This window comes from Anopheles darlingi, chromosome 2 (genome assembly GCF_943734745.1).
Source record: "Anopheles darlingi chromosome 2, idAnoDarlMG_H_01, whole genome shotgun sequence".
NCBI classification, from domain to species: Eukaryota; Metazoa; Arthropoda; class Insecta; order Diptera; family Culicidae; genus Anopheles; species Anopheles darlingi.
Genome location: NC_064874.1, coordinates 33,368,428 through 33,386,902, shown reverse-complemented (window position 1 = coordinate 33,386,902; position 18,475 = coordinate 33,368,428). Strand labels below are relative to the sequence as shown.

At 48.9% G+C, this 18,475-nt stretch overlaps 1 protein-coding gene across 2 annotated transcripts in view; it reads right to left on the bottom strand.

Moving 5' to 3' along the window:
* LOC125949122 (uncharacterized) overlaps positions 1-18,475 on the bottom strand; it is a 20,875-nt gene extending 2,400 nt beyond the window's left edge. The window contains exons 1-2 of one of the 2 annotated variants that reach the window (XM_049675849.1): positions 17,798-18,475; positions 1-915 (exon numbers count right to left, since the gene is read on the bottom strand). The exon at positions 1-915 is cut by the window's left edge and continues 921 nt beyond it. In XM_049675849.1, coding sequence (XP_049531806.1) covers positions 1-915; positions 17,798-17,857 — 975 coding nt within the window. In that variant the 5' untranslated portion in view covers positions 17,858-18,475. Of the gene's footprint in view, positions 916-9,251; positions 9,294-17,797 lie in introns of those variants that run through there. The other variant, XM_049675850.1, reaches the window with a different exon arrangement.

Here is an 18,475-nt window from a genome sequence, read left to right as displayed (position 1 = left end):
TTGAACATTCTTTAGGTTCTTGAACTGCACGCTGTTACCGAACGTGAGCCCACCGATGCCTGCTGCCAGTTTGATCGTGTTTCCCTTGCCTAATCCCACACCCAATCCCGTCACACCATTGTTGGACGCGTTACTGGAGGATGAACTGTGTCTCTTTTCGCCGCCACCATTGCCGTTCTGTTGTTGATATTCTGGCTTGATCGTGGGCATACCAGTACGCACGATGATCTTTTCCTCCTTCAGCATCATCTGCATCGATAGATCCTTACGCACACTGTCCGCCGGGGAAGGCATCCGGTTCGGTACCATCATCATCTGGCTGTCGTCACCACAATCGCCACTAGCGCCATTAGTAGCGTTTAGTCGGGTGATTTGCGTTTGATTGGACACCCTTTTTGACTCCTGCATCAGCATCATCGGCACCTTGACCGTGCTGGGCGAGAAGGTCAGATGGCTCTTGCGTTCCTTCGGACTGGGTAGCGTCAAATCGCGTTCCGTGTCCCGGGCGGCCATGTTGAGATTGATGGTTTGCGTTTGTTTCGGCGACTTCAGCAGAGACTGGGCGGCCACTAGAGCGTTCATCGAGGAGGAACTCAACAGCGAACCATCGTCAGAGGCGGATGACAGTGAGATGCTGGACGCAGAGACGGGCATCACGTAGTTGGGGTTCGCGCAGGTTCCCATATCAGCGTACATATCGCTGGGTGGTGTCGCCATGAGGCCACTCCTGAAGAAGCTGTCTCCGTCGACCGAGTTGGAGTCGAGATCGAGCGGTGGCAGCTCGGCGAAGCGCATCAGTGAAACGAACTCATTCGGTCCACCGACAACCGTCGCCACCTCCGATTTGATGTCGATGTCGAGCATGTCCTGCATCGAATCGGTGATGTAAAGGTCTGACATCGGTGTGTTTGACATCTGGAAGAAAGGAACGATGAACATGGAAAACGTTAATGGTTGCAATTAAGTAAAATGAAATTGAAATTGTTACACTTTTCGCGTAAATATGGAGTTTATTTTGGATAGATCTCTTCAAAATCTAATAACATGATCATAACAATAACACTGGAATGAGCATAGAACAAACTCCTTTAAGTGTTAAATTGTTCACATTCAACTGAAAATTAGTTCCATAATATAGAGAAAACATATCTGAGGTAACTGACTGATGCGAATTTCTTTACAACATACAGATCCTGCAAACCACCACAGTTTGCTATGATCCTTTGGTGTAGTGAACGTTTCATACATGTCGAAACTATTTTTTTATTTAAAAAATATGGCATATTCTCTCCCTATTCATTTAAACAACGTTCATCCTAAAACCATGCTTTTGCTAATTGTTTCAGTCAAAAATGTTGTCCAAAACAAATCATGAAACAATTCTTTTCAATCATGGATATTCTTTTCAACGTTTTCGGAACATGCATAATAAAACTGTTGAAAAAATTAAACGATTCAAAAGTTTAAAGATGATTTCAAACCTCCGTTCTCCCAGGACTCAAGATGCTATAAAAAGGCTGCGGATTATAAATACTGTATTAATACGGATTAGAAATACCAACGAGTTCTTCGGTCAATTTCATAACCGAATTTCAATTTGAATTCATTCGTCGGTTTCATAAAAAAAAACATTTCGTCCGCTCCGAGCGGTAGAGCAAACCGATACCGATTAGCTAAGGCACCTCACCGTCGTACTGTACAACAAATTGCGCGCCTACTTGGACGCAACGTTCGAACGCAGCATAATAACATAGCATACAACAGTACCCTACAAACCACGATTCCTATGCTGAGTGTAGGAGTGAGTGCGACTTCCGATGAAACAGCGCTATACGAACTCCAGATCGAGCAGTTTTGTGTATGAGCGCGAACGAGACGGCTGATGAGACGGCAATACTTTAGGTCGTTTTCGTCGTTTGAGTTTGAAATCTTCCCGAATTTTGTTCGATTGATCGAAATGTGAATCGAAACACACCGCGACACCGCGATTTGATTTGCCTTTTTTCGCATAAATCCGGCGATTTTCAATTAGAAAAATGCGTCTGATTGTCGTACGATAATGGTAGACCTTGTCGCGAACTAATTTGATCTGCTTTTCGGTCAACTTTAGCCGTTTAATCTATTGCACTGCGGCTGTTCGCATTCAATGAAACAGCCGCAAGAACATGCATTTTTCGATGTTTCTAGCCCCATTTCTTCGTCAAAAAGGATTGCATGATGTACATTTACAAATCAACAACATTTTTCCTGATTATCCGAGTGCATTTACCTGCCACAATTTGGCACAAAACGGCGAGGAACAGAGCTGTTTTTCTTAACATAAAAGAGACGGGTATGATGATCCGTTTCTTCGCACTGTTTGCCACGGCTGTAACGAAGCAGATCATCATCGATGCACCGGCCAGGATATGAAAACGGCGTTAGAAAAGATCTGCCCTGGAAGAGCTAGGCAGTGCTGAAAACGCAGCGCGATCTCCGCCCACGACAGCAAGAAAAGACGCGCGCGTTTCTTGCGTGGACGAGAGTTGGGAAAGGGGCGAAGATGTCCATCTTCACAACATTTGAAAGGGTTAAGAGTGGAGGGGGAAAATGGCTAAAACCAATGGATGTTTTTGCTTGCTTGTGCAGTTGCTCAATCAGAAGAGAACAACAAAACAGCAGCAGAACAATCGGCAACAGCATCCGGTGCCAAGCACGAAACGCAGAATGCAGAACAAAGGACAACAATCAGCGCAGGATGTAGGAACAATGGGGGAGGAGGGCGTGTGCGCCAAGGTGTTTACTACGCGTTTATAATAGCAACCGAAAAGGGCGTTGTCGATGCAGTTAACAGCAGAAGAAAACGATCGCGAATTGGTCGTGTGTTGCCGCATTTTGATAGGCGGAAAACATGCTCAAGAATGTCGGAGTTTTGCGTTCAAAACGGCATGTTTTGATGTCGCATATTCCTGGGAAACTTCACGATAGTTTGAGCTATATTCTTCGCTAGCTCTTCTATCTTTTCTGCGCAATAAAGTGCACACAAAGTACACCAACCCAGATGCACTTTGCGCATAGCGATTGGTCAAAAGTTGTGTTGATTTGGTATCAAGGTATGATGCGTTTCAGGGTGCAATCTATTGTTCGTGTTGAGCCTGATGATCGTGTGCGCGGTTGCCAATACGCACGTGAAGCGTGACACGCATTTTTTGTTGAGCAAAATGTTTGTTTTCCATTTCAATCAATGTGAATCATGATGATCATTCGAAGGCATGTTTGTGACATTGTGAACAATTCAAAATGTGTGAACTTTTTGTCACAACGTACGGTCTCGATTTCATGTATAGATGTAGCGTTTGTGAACAGGTGATTATCAACAAAGCATTGGTTCAAAACGTTGCATGTTCGAAATTCCCGTCCCAAATCCTATCATCTCCCTAACATCATTCCACTTCATACACATTCATTCATCTACATACATCACCGACAGACATACCGCGCCAAACCACGACCTACGATTACGACGATGACGAAAGAGCAGACCTAGAACGGGGGGAGTGAGACAAGCAGAAGATCGGCGATCCAAAATGGTGGAATGGGGGCGGTCGAAAGTTTTTTTTCGATTTTTTCAACTACTCGAAACAACCCCTGAAAGTATGCAATTTGAAATTTTTACATGAAATTTCAGAAGGCTGTATAACCCACCTAGCATTGCTGTATATGATAGGGGCACGAAGGCTGCATAGCCCACAAACCACCCATTCAGGTTTGTTCGCTATGCAGCCTTGCAAAATTTCAAATTTGGTTTGTAGGGTAGTCGAGGGAGAAACCATGCGATGAAAACGTGAGAAGCACTATTTCATCGCATCGCACACAGCACGGCACACCCTTCTTCCTTGCGAGGCGCGTAGCGTAGAACGCAAACAAAGAATTTGCTGTGGGCCTGCGTTCGGGAAGCGAAAAGTACAGTTCCGTCCAAGAGAGAGCAGAGCAAAACGTAACATCGAGCAACATAACCATTCGTGCAGCATGCTGGAAAAAGGGGGCTCGGGTGCGCGCTGGCTGGAAGAAGCATACAACATCGAGCATACACAAAAAAAAAGGTTCTAAACACAGAGGGGAGCGTCGTTCTTGTGAGCGAGACAGCTAGCTCCTCGCCAAACGCACCTCAGCGAACGAGGGAAAGAGATGATGTGAATGAAACCCCTTCCTGCTGCTATGGCTCGGGAAGAAGAAGGCAACCCTCCAGAAACAGGAGAGACCCGGTGCGCAGCTGCCGGAACGAGATAGGGCACAACCGCACCGCATACCCCACCCCGCGCACCGTACTCCGAAGCAGCATGACGGAGAGGAACAACAAAGCAAAGAGGCGAATGGCGGGACCGGCCGGCTGCGTCGTCCTCATCGTCGGTTCCCTTCGCTTCCTCGCATCAACAACAGCATGAGAAACCACTTCTCTCATCCACCGGGAAAGTACAGTCGCGCCAAAAGTGATGCTCGCGAGCGCGGAACACTGGTGCGCTCTTTTCAGCGTTCAAAAGTGGCCGGCCGGTCTCTGCCGGTTGCGGGTTGTGGCGCGCAAGGGAGAGGAGTTGTACGGAGAATGGGGAGAACTGTCTCTACTTCTTTTTTTCTTCTTTCGTGCTGCTCCCCAAAAACCGATTCGAGCTAGCGGAGGGGAGCAGCGAATCCGATTGATCATCATTTCATGACGGTGATGATGAGGATGATGATGATATCGTCACGAACCGACGTTGCTCTTCGCTCCATGTTCTCTTCTCTCTCTCTATGGCTAGCCGGCCGGTTGGGGTGTTCCAAATTGGAAATTAAGGGGTTTCTTGTGGGTGGCGCGCACTGCTGCCCATCATCATCCGCCTTTGTTTAATGACATAAAATTGAGCCGGCCGCAACGACTGCGACGGACGCATGCACCATCGAATCGTGACAAAGGCCATCCCCATTTGTTTTTCTCTCCGCGATGATCCAGGAATCATCTTCATCATTTGGCGCGCGCACTCCTCGCGAGACGAGCGAGATGACATCACGACGCGACGATAGAAACCGCGCGGGGCAGGCATGCAACAAAACAAAGTAACCACACAACACAACACATCCATCTTTTGGCGCGAAAAGCAACCCCTTTGGTCTTCCCTCCCCGTGGTTGCCAACACACCCCATCACCTTTCACCATCGTGGAGTGCACCCGCTGGATAGCAGGCGTTGCTTAGTGTGTAGTGCGTGTGTATCGCATGTTGCTTGGATCGAAACAACGACACAACCACACAACCGGTTTGTCATTGGCGCGAAACGCATTCCCGCAACGATTTGCCTACAGCACCCTCTCTCGCGACTACGATCGTGTGTCTTTGACGTTCAGTTTTGTTGTTGTTGTTGTCGAGCGCGATGATCACACGCACCGTGTCTCTGTCGCCGAGATGATTGTCGCACTTCGCTTGAATGGTAGTAGTGATCGCGCTCGCGAGGAAAGGCATTTCCTTTTTGGCGCCAAAACACGGTGCGCTCCGGAATATCGGAACATTCTACGCGACACTTACATAATAGGTTGTTCGTAAATGTTGATCTCGTTTCGCCTTTTATAGAGGAGTTTATAAATTGCCATTGCAGGCATGCCTTGAAATATCAAGTTAACGGAAATTTAAAATTCAACGGGAGCAGCGAAACGTGAAACTTAAGCATTGAACCCTCTGGGGATTCGGTGTGGTTTACGTAATGCTTCTCCTTCTTCTTGACCAGCAGCAGGCAGATCAATTTTCGTGGATCAATTTACCATTTTTTGGGCAGAAACCACCACACCGGCGACAACCGGCCACCGGCAATCCTGCCCATAGCCTGCCTCCCCCTTCCCCGGCACGGTCCGAAGATACACCACAGTTGGTTCTGGTTGGTTCAACTTTCTCTTCCAACAGTTTCCAGTTCCAGCAGTCGCCAGTTTTTGGTTCAATTCGGAACTGTTTTCTTACTGTTTTTGTCGTCTGTTGTCTTTTTGTTTTCATTTAACTCCGACCAGAAACAGACCGGCTCCGTCTTCGCATAAGCGCGCTAAAATGTTTCGCGCCAAAACTGTGACGACGAAGGAGACGACACAGATACCAACACACGCACTGCCGTGTCTTGTTGCCCGATACCTGAATCTCGAACCTCGAAACATCAATTTCGCATGTTTACGATGGTGGAGCATTTGGAGCGACACAGAAAGAGCGAGAGAGAAAGAGAGAGAGAACGGATTGTTACGAGAGCTCTCCTCGTCGTCACTGTAGCCACAACAACAACAACAGCAAGAAAGCAAGCTGCCCCCAACCCTTCCCTCAAATTGTCAACAGATAACAGACGGCTGCTGCTGCTGATAATTGGGTCTGCTGAGTAACACATACATCTCACACCAACCACTCGCTGCTCCTCTACAAAGTGGCACCCCAACGTGAACGACAAAAAAGCGCGCCAAAAGTTCGTCCATCCAGGGCAGCGGGACCGGGGTCATTACCATCAGCAGCGGGAATCATCGGATTTCTTGGCGAGCGCGCAACATTCGCAGAAGCACGATCTTTCACCGTCAACTAACGGGACAAATACAAACACATTCAAAGCCCCGTTTTGGCGCGCACATAGCAAGACACATGCAAGCGGATGATCACAAAAGCTGACTACAACGAGGTTCCTTCATCATTTTGATGACTAACACTAAACGGCAGAGACTCTCTTGTGCGGAGACCAAACATCGGGGGATCGTGTGCTGTGCGCAGTGGGAAGGGCGGGTAAAACGCAACAAATCGACTCGATCGATAAGAGGAACCACTTCAACGCTGAGGAGGAGCGCTGGTGTGAGACTGCTTTTACACAAATAGCACCACCGGAAGCGTGTTATGCTCCCAGCAGACACACCGACCAACCAACCAGATGATGCACCAAAGGGATGAGGAATGACTGGAGACTCGGTGGAGTGTGTTTGTCTGTGTGTATGGGTTTTGGAAAATCTAATTATAATTTTAACTCTATAAAAACAAAAACTTCGAACGCGACCCCCAACCGACACCAGCGAGCACACAAGACGAGTGCAAGAGAGATGGGAAGAGTATATTGGAGAGCGACACTTCCTTCCGTTTGTGCTGTGGTGGTGGTGGTGGTGGTGGTTGTTCTTCCGCATCAATCGATCGATCGACAGCGCATCATCTTCCGCCAGTGAAGTTTGTGTTATTGCAGATCTTCTGGTCTGGAGAGCATCGAATGGAATTGAACTGGCCTGGAAGAGATGTCAAAGGGCGTCGAGGGGGGAGGAGCACGATCATACGACACCGCCGCGAGACACCATCTCCTCCCGCCAATAATCATTTTCTTCAGCGAACGAATCAAGTTCTTTGTTTTGCGTTAAGCGCAACACTGATCATACAAAATGCTGGCTTTGGATGAGGTCACTTGCCTTCGTCTCCCTAACCAACCAATACCAATTGAATATGAAACGATCGCTGGAAGAGTCCATTCGGAACACATACAACTCCGCCGGCAGCGTGGCAAGAGGACCTGCCCAAGTGCGGCAGATGTCTTTCAGGTGGTGGCGCGCGACCGTCTGCCCTTTCCTACACACAACACACACGTCGCGCCGATCATCGCCGTTCCACGGACAAGTGCGCGAACGACACACGACGGCGCGTTACAACGAAAAAAAAAAGGGGATCGAAAAAGCAGGAGCAAGGGAATTCCGTCACCATAAGGCAAGCTGCTACGTTGGGTTCGTGGTAAACGGATCCTTTTCCCCCTTTTGGCCATAGGGCAGGCACGTGCTGGTCTCGCCGGGACATCCATATTAACATCTGGCTCCTCTATAGTTTGTTTTCCCTATTTCGCCGGATCTCGTCCGTACCGACCGGTGATCGAATCAAACGTTTAAAAGCAACAACAATAACACCTTCCGGGACTGACACATGGGAGAGAAAGTGTGAAAGGCGCTGGTGCACCGGTTGACAACGGGCAAGACAGACAGAAGACACTCATCGAGAGACGGTGATCCTCGGTTGCTAGTAAGAGCAGGTAATTAGTGTTCTTCCTCTTCAACATTACAACAAACAGCAACACGAAGTATAGAGCATGGTTCGTTACCTCCTGACACGCTTGTTCGCGAGCCCCTCGAAGATGAACGAACGAACGAGGTGTTAGTGCTCGGTGGGAACCAAAAGAACGTCCCCGCAATGGATCGCTGTCGTCGGTGGGAATGTTGAGAAAATCACCAAACCATGGCGTGGCGCGAGAACTCTGAGCCGGTCTGTTTCTCTCAGAATACAATTCCCCAACATGTAAACTCCCCAGCCCTTTACTTCTTGTGCGATCACTGTTGCGTGGAGAAGGTTTAAGGGATTGACGGCATTGATTGTTTGGCTTTTGCAGTCGCGCTTGTCTGGAAGACCTTGCTGGACCTTGCATTTGGAAGTAATTTGTGTAATCCTCACTCAAACAGTGATTTTTGTTTCGTTATCAACGATCTTTATGTGACCATATGCCGACCGAAGATCGAGTATTAATCATTTTTGAATGAACTTTTCTTCCATCGGATCTTTGGCTTTGATTTCACTGTTAAGAAACCAGTATATGAAAAAGAATAGACCTACAGTTACAAAAAAGGATCGATTTTGCGCCTTTTTTTATAGAGTACTGGATGGATTTGAACCTTTTAAGAGGATGGTATACGCCGTTGTAGCTCCCAGTTATCGGTGTTATCGGTACTTATAGGTTGCTTTTCTAATCCGACTTAGTAGTTGTTCTAAAGTTAACACTTTCCACTTGATTGCAAACAGATTTCATCACATCGTGGTTTAACTAGAATCACCTTTTAACACACAAACCAAACACTTTTAGTTCAATGGCAACGAAAATGTCTATTAAACACCATTCTCAACGCACTCGTCCACCGGATCCGGTATCCCTTCCGCGCGGTACAGAGATGCATGATACAGCACGTAGCAGTGCAATTAATATAATTCAAACCGGAACACTGATAGTGTCTGGACCTATCACTCTCTCTCTCTCTCTCTCTTTCTCTCATCTTGTCTCTTCTTCAACAAGAACTTCTCCCCCCTCTCATGAGCATCGAATATTCATTCCAGACTAATCTCCGCAACCACGATGATAGCCACCCCAAAAACCATGCGCCTCCACACAGGCCGTGCACGTGATTTACATCCTTCGTTGACTTCGCACTCACACACGCACACACACACACACACAGACCAAAGGGCGGGAAAATCGGAAAAAAGGTATCGTACCTGCCTGTCTGCCTGCCTGCGACTACGGTCTCGGTCGAGTCCTTTCGCAAACCAATATCACTAGCGAGACAGAGAGCTATATAGAGAGAAACACCGACAGTGCTCGACAGTCGAGCGACAGTCGAGCGAACCGAGAATGAATTTATTTAGCGCCAAACGTTGCTCTGTACCCTTGCTTCTTCTGGCATACCGGAGGAGTTTGGTGTCCACAGGATCGCCATCCCCTCCTCTTCGTTGCCGCCGGTGGTCTCTGCTCCCCCCTCTTCGTGCGATTTCCGGTGTTTTGCTTTATACCATTTCACAACAGCGCAAGGGGTCACCCTCCCTAGTGGACATAACACCTCATCATCATGCCGTGGGGGGTGTTGTACTGGTGCGCATGATCGGGAATCGGGGTTTTTTCGATTCGATTTTTCCCTCGCAAAACAACACGTTCACTAACCCCTCTCTCTGTCTCTGGCGCTCTCTCCTGCTTCAGTTCTCTCTGTCTCTGGGCCCTCTTTTGATTAGGAAATTGGAAAAACAAATTAGATAACAAATTTGGCGCGCTGGCGATCCTTCCCTTGCCGGGATGATGCCAGGAGCGCACACACCAAAGGTGCACCGATGGAGGCGCACAGCACCAAGCAATATGCCGGGGTACCGGTACTCTCTCTTCAGCTCTCTCTATGTCGCTTCTATCGAGCCATGACCGTACTGACGGTAACAATCCACCGGCACAACCCGGTATGCTCTCCCGGTGCTTGAAGCTTAAAATATTCCCACCGTAAATGGACGACAAGAAAGATTATGGCCGCTACTCGGGCCCTCTTCGGTGCCGAGGTTGAAGGACCTTCTTTTAGCCGGCAATTTCATCAGATTAGCGCCTTTCTGGGTGGGGGGAGGGACCACCAGAGAGCAACCTGGTCACCGACCTCACACTCTCCGCGGCGGGTTTATGGTGGCGCGCTAACAGTGCGCACAATCCAACAGAAGAGCGGCGGCAACAGCGGCAAAGACAAATGGAGAAAAACGCGGGAAAAACATTAACAAGAGATGCGCGCGTGTGTTCGTGTGTGTGTGTCTCTCTGGCTCACGTTGCTGCTCGGCGATCGATAAACCAACTCCGAGACACCGAGACCGAACCACGCTCTGGCATGCAAGCCTCTGACCATGATGTCCATGAGTATGTCTGTGTGTGTGTGTTTGTTTAATCGCGAAAGCATCGGTCTAAGGATCGCAGGAAGTATTCCGAAACGCGGGCAACGTCGTTCCGTTGGACAGAAGTTGGAGTTCCCGGGATGAACCTTCGAAAAATGTGACGAGCTGCTCGAGAGGTGTTGTATGCGTGTGTGTGCGTTTCCGTCTATGTATTTTTACTTCCGGAAAGCACCAGGCGCTCAGGAGCAGCCGGTCTCTCTTCCGGTAGTGTGTTTTTGCACAATGTTCTCGTCCTCGTCGTCGTCGTCGTCATTGCCGGGCTCTCTTTCTCTATTTTTGTTTTCTTTTTATGATTTTTTAGTTGGGGGGAGGAGATAAAGGGCATAAGAGACGGGATCCCCTTTCCCTTTTTTGGGGCTCACGATTCTCCCTCGCAGATTGTGATTCTGTCTCTCTCGTGCGCATGCTCAAAGCGTCGCAGTTTTCTCAAATTTCCTTCTCGATATCCTCGAGCATCCCCGTGCGGTTCGTCGGTGTAGCATAAGGATTCATTTGCTCTCTCTCTCTCTCTCTCGCTCTATTTCACATTCTTTCTCTGTTTAACCTACGATGGTATCGGATTTGTTGGAACCATCGTTTATCGACTAAAGGTGCGGAGTACATCCGAAGTGACGAATCCATCCTTTACCGGCTCTATGGTCACGTTTTGGGGAGCGCCCGAAAGAGGAGGAGTAGATGAAACGGAAGGTTGGATATCGAGCGCTGGAAAGATTGTTGAAAAATTTAAACAATCCTCGGCCTCTCTCCAATCCTGCTGGCGCACTCTTGCGACGAGTGTCTTCGTTATCGCTGTCAAAGCAGGACCCCTTCTCCTCCTGGAAGCCTGGTAGGTCAGTGAAGGACGAATTCTTTTTGGAAAATTTGGAACAACACAGAGAGCGAAGGAGAGAGCACCACGAATGTAATCACATCATCATGATGAATGCTTTATCGAGCAAAAGGCTCCTCAATAGTACGCTCATCATTAGGATGTTCTTCCGCGCAAGGATCTTCTACCGCAGCAGTAGCAGCAGCAGCAGCATCTCAGTGATCATGGCGTGGAAGGTACAACACACGGACAACGAGGTACGTGCCGAAGAAGGATGTTCCACGGAGCATCCTGTGGTGTACCTCCTACTCTCCTCTCATTTTCTCAACAACCGCCTCTCAAGAAGTCATAAAATCATAAAGCATTCACGGGGGTAGGCAATAAAGGTGTGAAACATGACCAGAGACTAACGGAGAAAAGATAAGACCGAAAAGCAGGGACAAGACAAAGGCCAATTCGTTTTGGCACCTCGATCTTGAACACCGCAAAAGCTCGACAGAAAAGGCAACAGCAACAGCAGCAGCAGGTAACACAACGATCCGAGGGGATCGTCATCATCATCGTCATCATCCACAACCCATCAATAGAGGGCGCTACCTGCGTGAAAATTCTCGTCTTCGGGTACCGCCAACGCACTACAACGCGCTACAAACAAAGTGGACCAAACAACAAAGGAATGGATGACGACGATCGCAGCATCAACCAACCATCGCACCATATGTGCGCGCAGCACATCGAGAGTCCACAGGGAGCAACCAGCATTAAAAGAGCACCCACTCCGGGAATCTTAAGCGATCCCGCCAAAAGCACTGTCCAAGAAAGCACCGCACCAAACGGAACAGCTTTGGGGCGTACCGGGGAGCGCGTCCGGGGAGGCAGCAGTTGTCGTTGGTTCGACCAAACCGGTTCCGACCATCCGGGGCTGCTGGTGCTGTTCTTGAGAACGCACGGTTTTCCATTCCATCCCCCATCGAGGCATTGAAATCGTTCTGCTCGTTGTTCGCGGTTCTCTTTCCCTCTTGGCTGGCTGGCTGGCTGACGGACTGGAAAACGCCAAGAGCTGGACAACTGGACAGCATGATCTTTCTTTCCTTTACGGGTCACGATCATCGGCATCTTACGAATGGCAGCGGATGGACAGTGGACAGAAGAAGGAAAAACATTTCACACGAAGCGGTGGCGGCCACAAGAAGCCGAGAAGGTCCAGAATCAAAACCCGGGAATGAAGGAACCAAAATGTGCCTTTCTCGCCTTCTCTCTCTCTCTCTCTCTCTTTCTCTTCTTCACTCCACCAGCATCATCATCTTCATCAAGTCATTGCATCGTGGTTCTCGTAAGATCACCACGTAAGACCCCGGCCATACCGGTGGGCACGATCAGCCACAGTGTCTCTCTCTCTCTCTCACGTGATCGAGAGCATCTCGTATCTTCTTCGACGGGTTCTTTGCTTTGTCCAGAGAGCTTGATACCAAGCATATGCTGGTTTGGTTTGGCATCATCTCGACCCATTCCGGGATGCCAAGCGAGGACCACGGCGGAACCGAAGAGGTACAAAGGGTTCCGTGAGGGGTCTGTGGGATGTTTTTACGTTTTTCTCTCTCTATCTCTTACCCTTACCTACGCCAAGGTACCAATCTCTTTCACTCTTTCTCTTTGGTTCTGATGCACCCCACACTTCACGTTCCCCCGCCCTAGTGTTCGTTCTCTCCATTTTCTGTTTTGTTATTTTGCTCTGTTCCACCCCCTTTCGTTTCGTTGGGGAATCTTAAAGCATCTCTTCTTCGCTTACTCCCTGCCCGGACTCTGACTGACTGCTCCAACCGTGTAAACGGGTTGGTGGTGGCCAGTCTCCACACCAAAAGCAAGAGAGTAACAAACTAGTATTTGGCACAAACAGCAGGACACACACACACACGCACACGCACACATCTTCATCCCTTGAGCAACACACAAAGAGCACCCATTTGCGCGGGATCAAGATCCGTCGTCGTCGTCGACGGCGATGACGATTTGCGCGCGAAGATGATAGTTGGATGGTTTTATGTGCTTTGCAAACAAAAAAAGAAAACAGAATATAAAACAACAACAGAAAACAAAAAAGCAACAAAAAAATGATAATAATGCTGACCAGTGAAAAACACCGGATGATCATTACCGGAGTGATCAGCAATGAGATCATTGCCGTAAAGCAACGTAAGAGAATAAGAGAGAAAGGATGGATGTATATTTTGTTTTTTGAAGAATTTTTGGATCTTTGCGAAAGGCACAGAGTCTGATCTTCGAAACAGCTACTTGAAGCGTAGCTGAAGGGAAATTACTGCTCTGTACTCCCGCAGCCCTCGGTTGGATGGCCAGTTTTATTATTTTAAACCTTTCCTGGACAATTCCTCTTCTTTACTACTACTATCCTTTGTTTGAGGATCAATACGTAAACAATACACCTAGATCTTTGCTGTGTTTTGAAGAACGATCGGCTGACCATCAGCCTCGCTGCATCTTTGCCTTCATGGTGGCCAAACACAAAAAAACACAAAAAAGCCACACATTAAAACGTGTTCCATCACATATTAGTGAAACATATTAAACTGAACCGGTAACGGAGAAATAATTAAAAGCTGCTCGACGCCTTTAACAGACGCAACACACCCTGGGCTAGTGTTCGATCCGAAACAGACCAAATTGCTGGAACGGTTCTTGCCGAAACAAAGAAAACGAAATTGTATATGCAAATGCAAATGAGAATCGTAGAATGAAGAAGAGTCGTACAGATCGAGAGAAGATCACATAAACCCTTTTCTGAAAGATAAAATCTTAGAAGATCCACGGCTCAGAGAGTTGCTTTCTGGTGGGCGGGAGTTACCGAACCGAAAACTATTCTATTTGCAACGTTAGACACCGGGGTTGGCGCGAGGCGATCTAGCAAACGATCGAGTGTTGGTATGGAAAAAAAAAGATGCCCTAAGGGGTCTAGGCTAGACAATCACTATAGCCCCCACTACCGACGAGCTAAAAGAATGGAGCAGAAATATGCTAGCCTGGAAGGCACGATCGGTTCCGCATAGATCCGCCTGTGGACTTGAACTTGAACCGAGAGTGTCCATAAGAAGCGCCACACACGAGCGCGCGCCCGCGTCTGGGGTGGTTGTACTGTGGTCCTCGGTTGTTGTTTTTTTTTTGTTTTGGGGTGAAGATGCAGGATGGAGAACCATTCCAGTCGCTCTCTCTATCCCTCGGTCGCTGACCGTTTAGCATAAGAATTCTATCAATAAAAAAGAGAATCGTTTCAGCTAAGTTCGTAATGTACCTGGAGAAGGTTTATAACATTGTAAATCACCATCGCACGCACGGACGGGCAGTTCCCACTACCCCCGAAAATTTCACAAACTCACGCAGCATGTTGGATAAGCGCCAGAGGCGCTTAAGAACGCTTTTATGGTCCAATCTTGCCAAATGATATTCTTGCCCCCTGTGTTTCCTTGAACGCCGTCATTTGCATCTTGCGAGCATTAAATCACTTTCTTTGCATAAATGTCCTATCCTCCTCGTTGCCACTTCTTTTCTCTTTTTCCGCAAAACAAAAAGGACTTTCACTTTTACAACCGAAACCCTGCCGCGGATCGATCTCCGTACCCCGATGGATCGAGTGTCGAGTGTTGTGTTGTGAGAACAGGCCGTAGTGTGTGTTCTGCATTCGCGATCACTTACCCACCCTCAGAGGCAGGGGGGTGGAGAAGGAGGAAGACATGCAAAAATAGAATATTTAAAAACCTTTCGAGAGTCGGCCCCGTAGTATTAGACGGACTGTCGTGGTGTGTATTCTCGCTGTGTGTGTCCTTCGTCCCCTTTTGCACCGTTTCGTCAACATGCCAGACGAATAGAGAGACAGAGAGAGAGAGAGAGAGAGAGAGAGAGAGAGAGAGAGAGAGAGAGAGAGAGAGAGAGAGAGAGAGAGAGAAGGGAACTAAAACGATAACACCGAGGCGAACCGGAGTTCCCCCTCGAGGCCGAGGTCCCGGGAAACCATTTATTACAAGTTTCCTCCGCTCCGGGGTTGCGTGTCGTAGAGAACTGACCTTAGTGAAATGATTTCCTAATTCCAGGCCATATAACCACACACACACATACGGCCATTCCCATGGCTATGTGTGACCGTCGTGCTGGGATGGGAATGAACGAGGGATTTAAAAAATAAAAACATTTACCCACCGCTTGCTCCCTTCCTTTCTATTGCCTCAAACAGGGGAAGCAGGGTTTCTCCGGGTGGGTTGATTCGAAAAGGGACAGCACCCGAGAGAAGAACCTCTTGGGCTGGAATGTCGCCTTTACCCAGGCGGGAAACACCCAGGACACCTCGGGTTTTGGTTGAAATATCGGGTACAAGGACAATATAGTCTTGGGTCTTGCTTTTTTTGTTGTTTTTTTGTATCTCTTAGGCAGCGAGATCGGAGAACGGAGCAACCACTAACTCATTTAACCGACGATCGTTGTCGTCATTCACCAAAAACCGGAGCCCGGTTGGACCCTTTCTCCGATATCGGATCGTTGTGCTTCCTGTTATTCCTGTTCCAGGACATCCGTTATGACCCACATCGAGGGGCCTTTTAACGCTCGCAGTCCAAGGTAGAAAACCGATCACTAGACTTTCCTTGGCGTTAAGTCCTTGGTAGTTGCTTGGTGACCTACTTACAACACGGTGTTCTGCTGGTATCACTTATCAACCGTGTAATCAATGGGAAAAGGGACAGGAGGCGAAAGATAAATTCATATTTTAGAAACCCAAACCAAAAGAAGAGTCCTCTCGCGTCAGATACCTTGCAATGAAAGGCAAACTGTCGCTCCCAGTGCATATCTACTCCATCGAATTATCCACAGATCGACAAGGTCGTCCTTGAATGTTCCTCCTCCCGGTCAATCCTTGGCGATCGCAGGCAGGACGGACTGGCTACCGAACCCAAAACCTAATAGGATACAGAGCAGGCGGCGACGGTTGTCCTTGGTTGCGGCTCTGCTGAGGAAGCAGCAGGAGCCAGAGCTCGTTGCCATGTTACACAGCCAGCGTACAAACTCACGCACCATCCGCCAAACTCGAGTGGTGTACACAAGTGAAGAGTTCGGGAAGAGAACAATTACATTGATTGTTGTCGGTGTTCCGTCTGTCTTCTGGACCACCAGACACACTGGACTGTTCGTCGTTGTGGTCGTCGTGGTCGTCGTCGTCGTCGCCGATCCGCGATCCACATTCTTTCGCAACATACGTGATGCCGTGAACCAGCACCAGCGACAGCGACAGCATAAAGAACCGACGAGAGAGCTACTTTTTTCTCCTTTCTGCTTCTTCTCGCTGAAGGTACTCTTTGTCCTTCCGGTGCTGACTTCTTGACTGGCTGGCTGGCTGGCTGGTTAGCCGGCAGAATTTAAAGCACCTTCCACACCGACCGTGAACAACGGAGTACAGCAGGGTAAAGGAAGAAACGCGAAAAGGCCGCTAGCAACCACCACCACCACCGGCACCACCACCGGCACCACCACCATTCATCGATTATCGTCGCCACCCCGTGGGAGCGGGAGATGAGATCGTTTCTGCTTCTCCTTTTGCTTCACCTTCTTCTCTTCCTAGGCCTACTATTTGCGCGCGAAATTACGTGTGGGCCTAAAGGTAGTGTTGTTAGGGGAGGGGACCCTCTAATGAGTAAACCGCAAACACAAACACACACATGGCGCACCACGCGGATCTTTCTAATTATGTTTTCCCTGATGGAGGGAGCAGCATCTCTTCATCTCTTGCACCACGTGCACGACCGACCGCGACGACGCGGCATGTGTGAGGCACAACAATGTGTATGCAGAGCCCACACGCACACGGTCAGCTCGGGTTTACCGGCAAGCGCGCACCGGCGTTTTGGCCTTGAACTTTGCCAGCATGCGTTGCTCTCTGCTGTCCGTTTCGCGCTCTTCCGGCCACCATTCAAATAGTAGGCAAGTAGACAGGGATGGATATCATCATCATCGCCATCATCATCATGATCATCGTTGCTCGTGTCGTCTAGTGGTTGCTATGCACAATACAACACTACTATGCTGATTTCATTGTGGTTGTGTGCGATGTTTGGAACGCTTTTGTCGCATCCTCTGGCAAGGGAAAGCGCAATCGAAGCATAAACATGCAACCGGCCACTCCTTCCACCCTTCCTGACGCATTAACGATTGGCTGTGCACGCGACACCGTCATGAAACGCGGGAGTGGAGTGGGGGGACCGGCATTTGACCGGCACCGAGGAACCCGGTTGCCATGGTAATGACAACACCACACTGCCACCTCGACCCCCTCACCAAATCTCTCCCAAGGTGCGCGGGAAGCAGAGCGCATCTCTCCCTCTCTCGCTCTCTGTGTCCACCGCTCCTTCCGTTCCCTTTAGAGACAAAACAAATGATAGACTTCGTTCGGGCTGGATGGAATTTGATTCGCGAGAATTTTGCTTTGTAGATTAAGGAGATAGATCACATCCACACACACGCACGCACGCACACACAAACTTACGTTGTATTTGTTCAACAGAATGTCGTGGAATCCGCTGCTGATGTCGTCGAGTTCGTACATCTTGGCTGCCGTTCGCTGATTTCCTGGGGCCGGGAATGGGTTGTGGTGCGCGATTTCAGCGGATTCGCGTATCTCCTTCCACTCCGGATGCGGCGCGCGCTTATTTTGTTGTTTTCACTTTGCGGGAGAGACCGAGCGATAAGCGGGGAGCGCGGCGGCGCACCAAAATGATTCGCGCGATGATGATGATGACGATGACGATGATGACCGTTACTTTTCAATTCAATAATCGCAACACTCCTGCTTTTGCTGCCGCTGCTCGTGGTGCTGCTTTTGTGCACACTTTTGATTCCGCGAACACATTTGGGGAAACAGCCTGCACGGTGGCGGTGGCGGTGGAATTAATTCACGAATCCGGGTCTCCTCCACTTCCGGCGATTTTACACACGGTGGATAATTGATGAAAACAAACCGCGCTGCAGCCTCATGGGGGACCGAGCCACAAACAAAATCACTGCAAATCACTACACTTTCGCGGAACACCGGAGGTACTTCCGGTGGCAGCACGTTGACGATAGAAGAAAGGTGAGCAAAATCGGTCCGAAAAGTCCTGCGCCTTTAGACGTTAACGTTGTCCATGCTGGCGCCAGAGAAAAGCGCGCTTCGACGTCCGTCCGA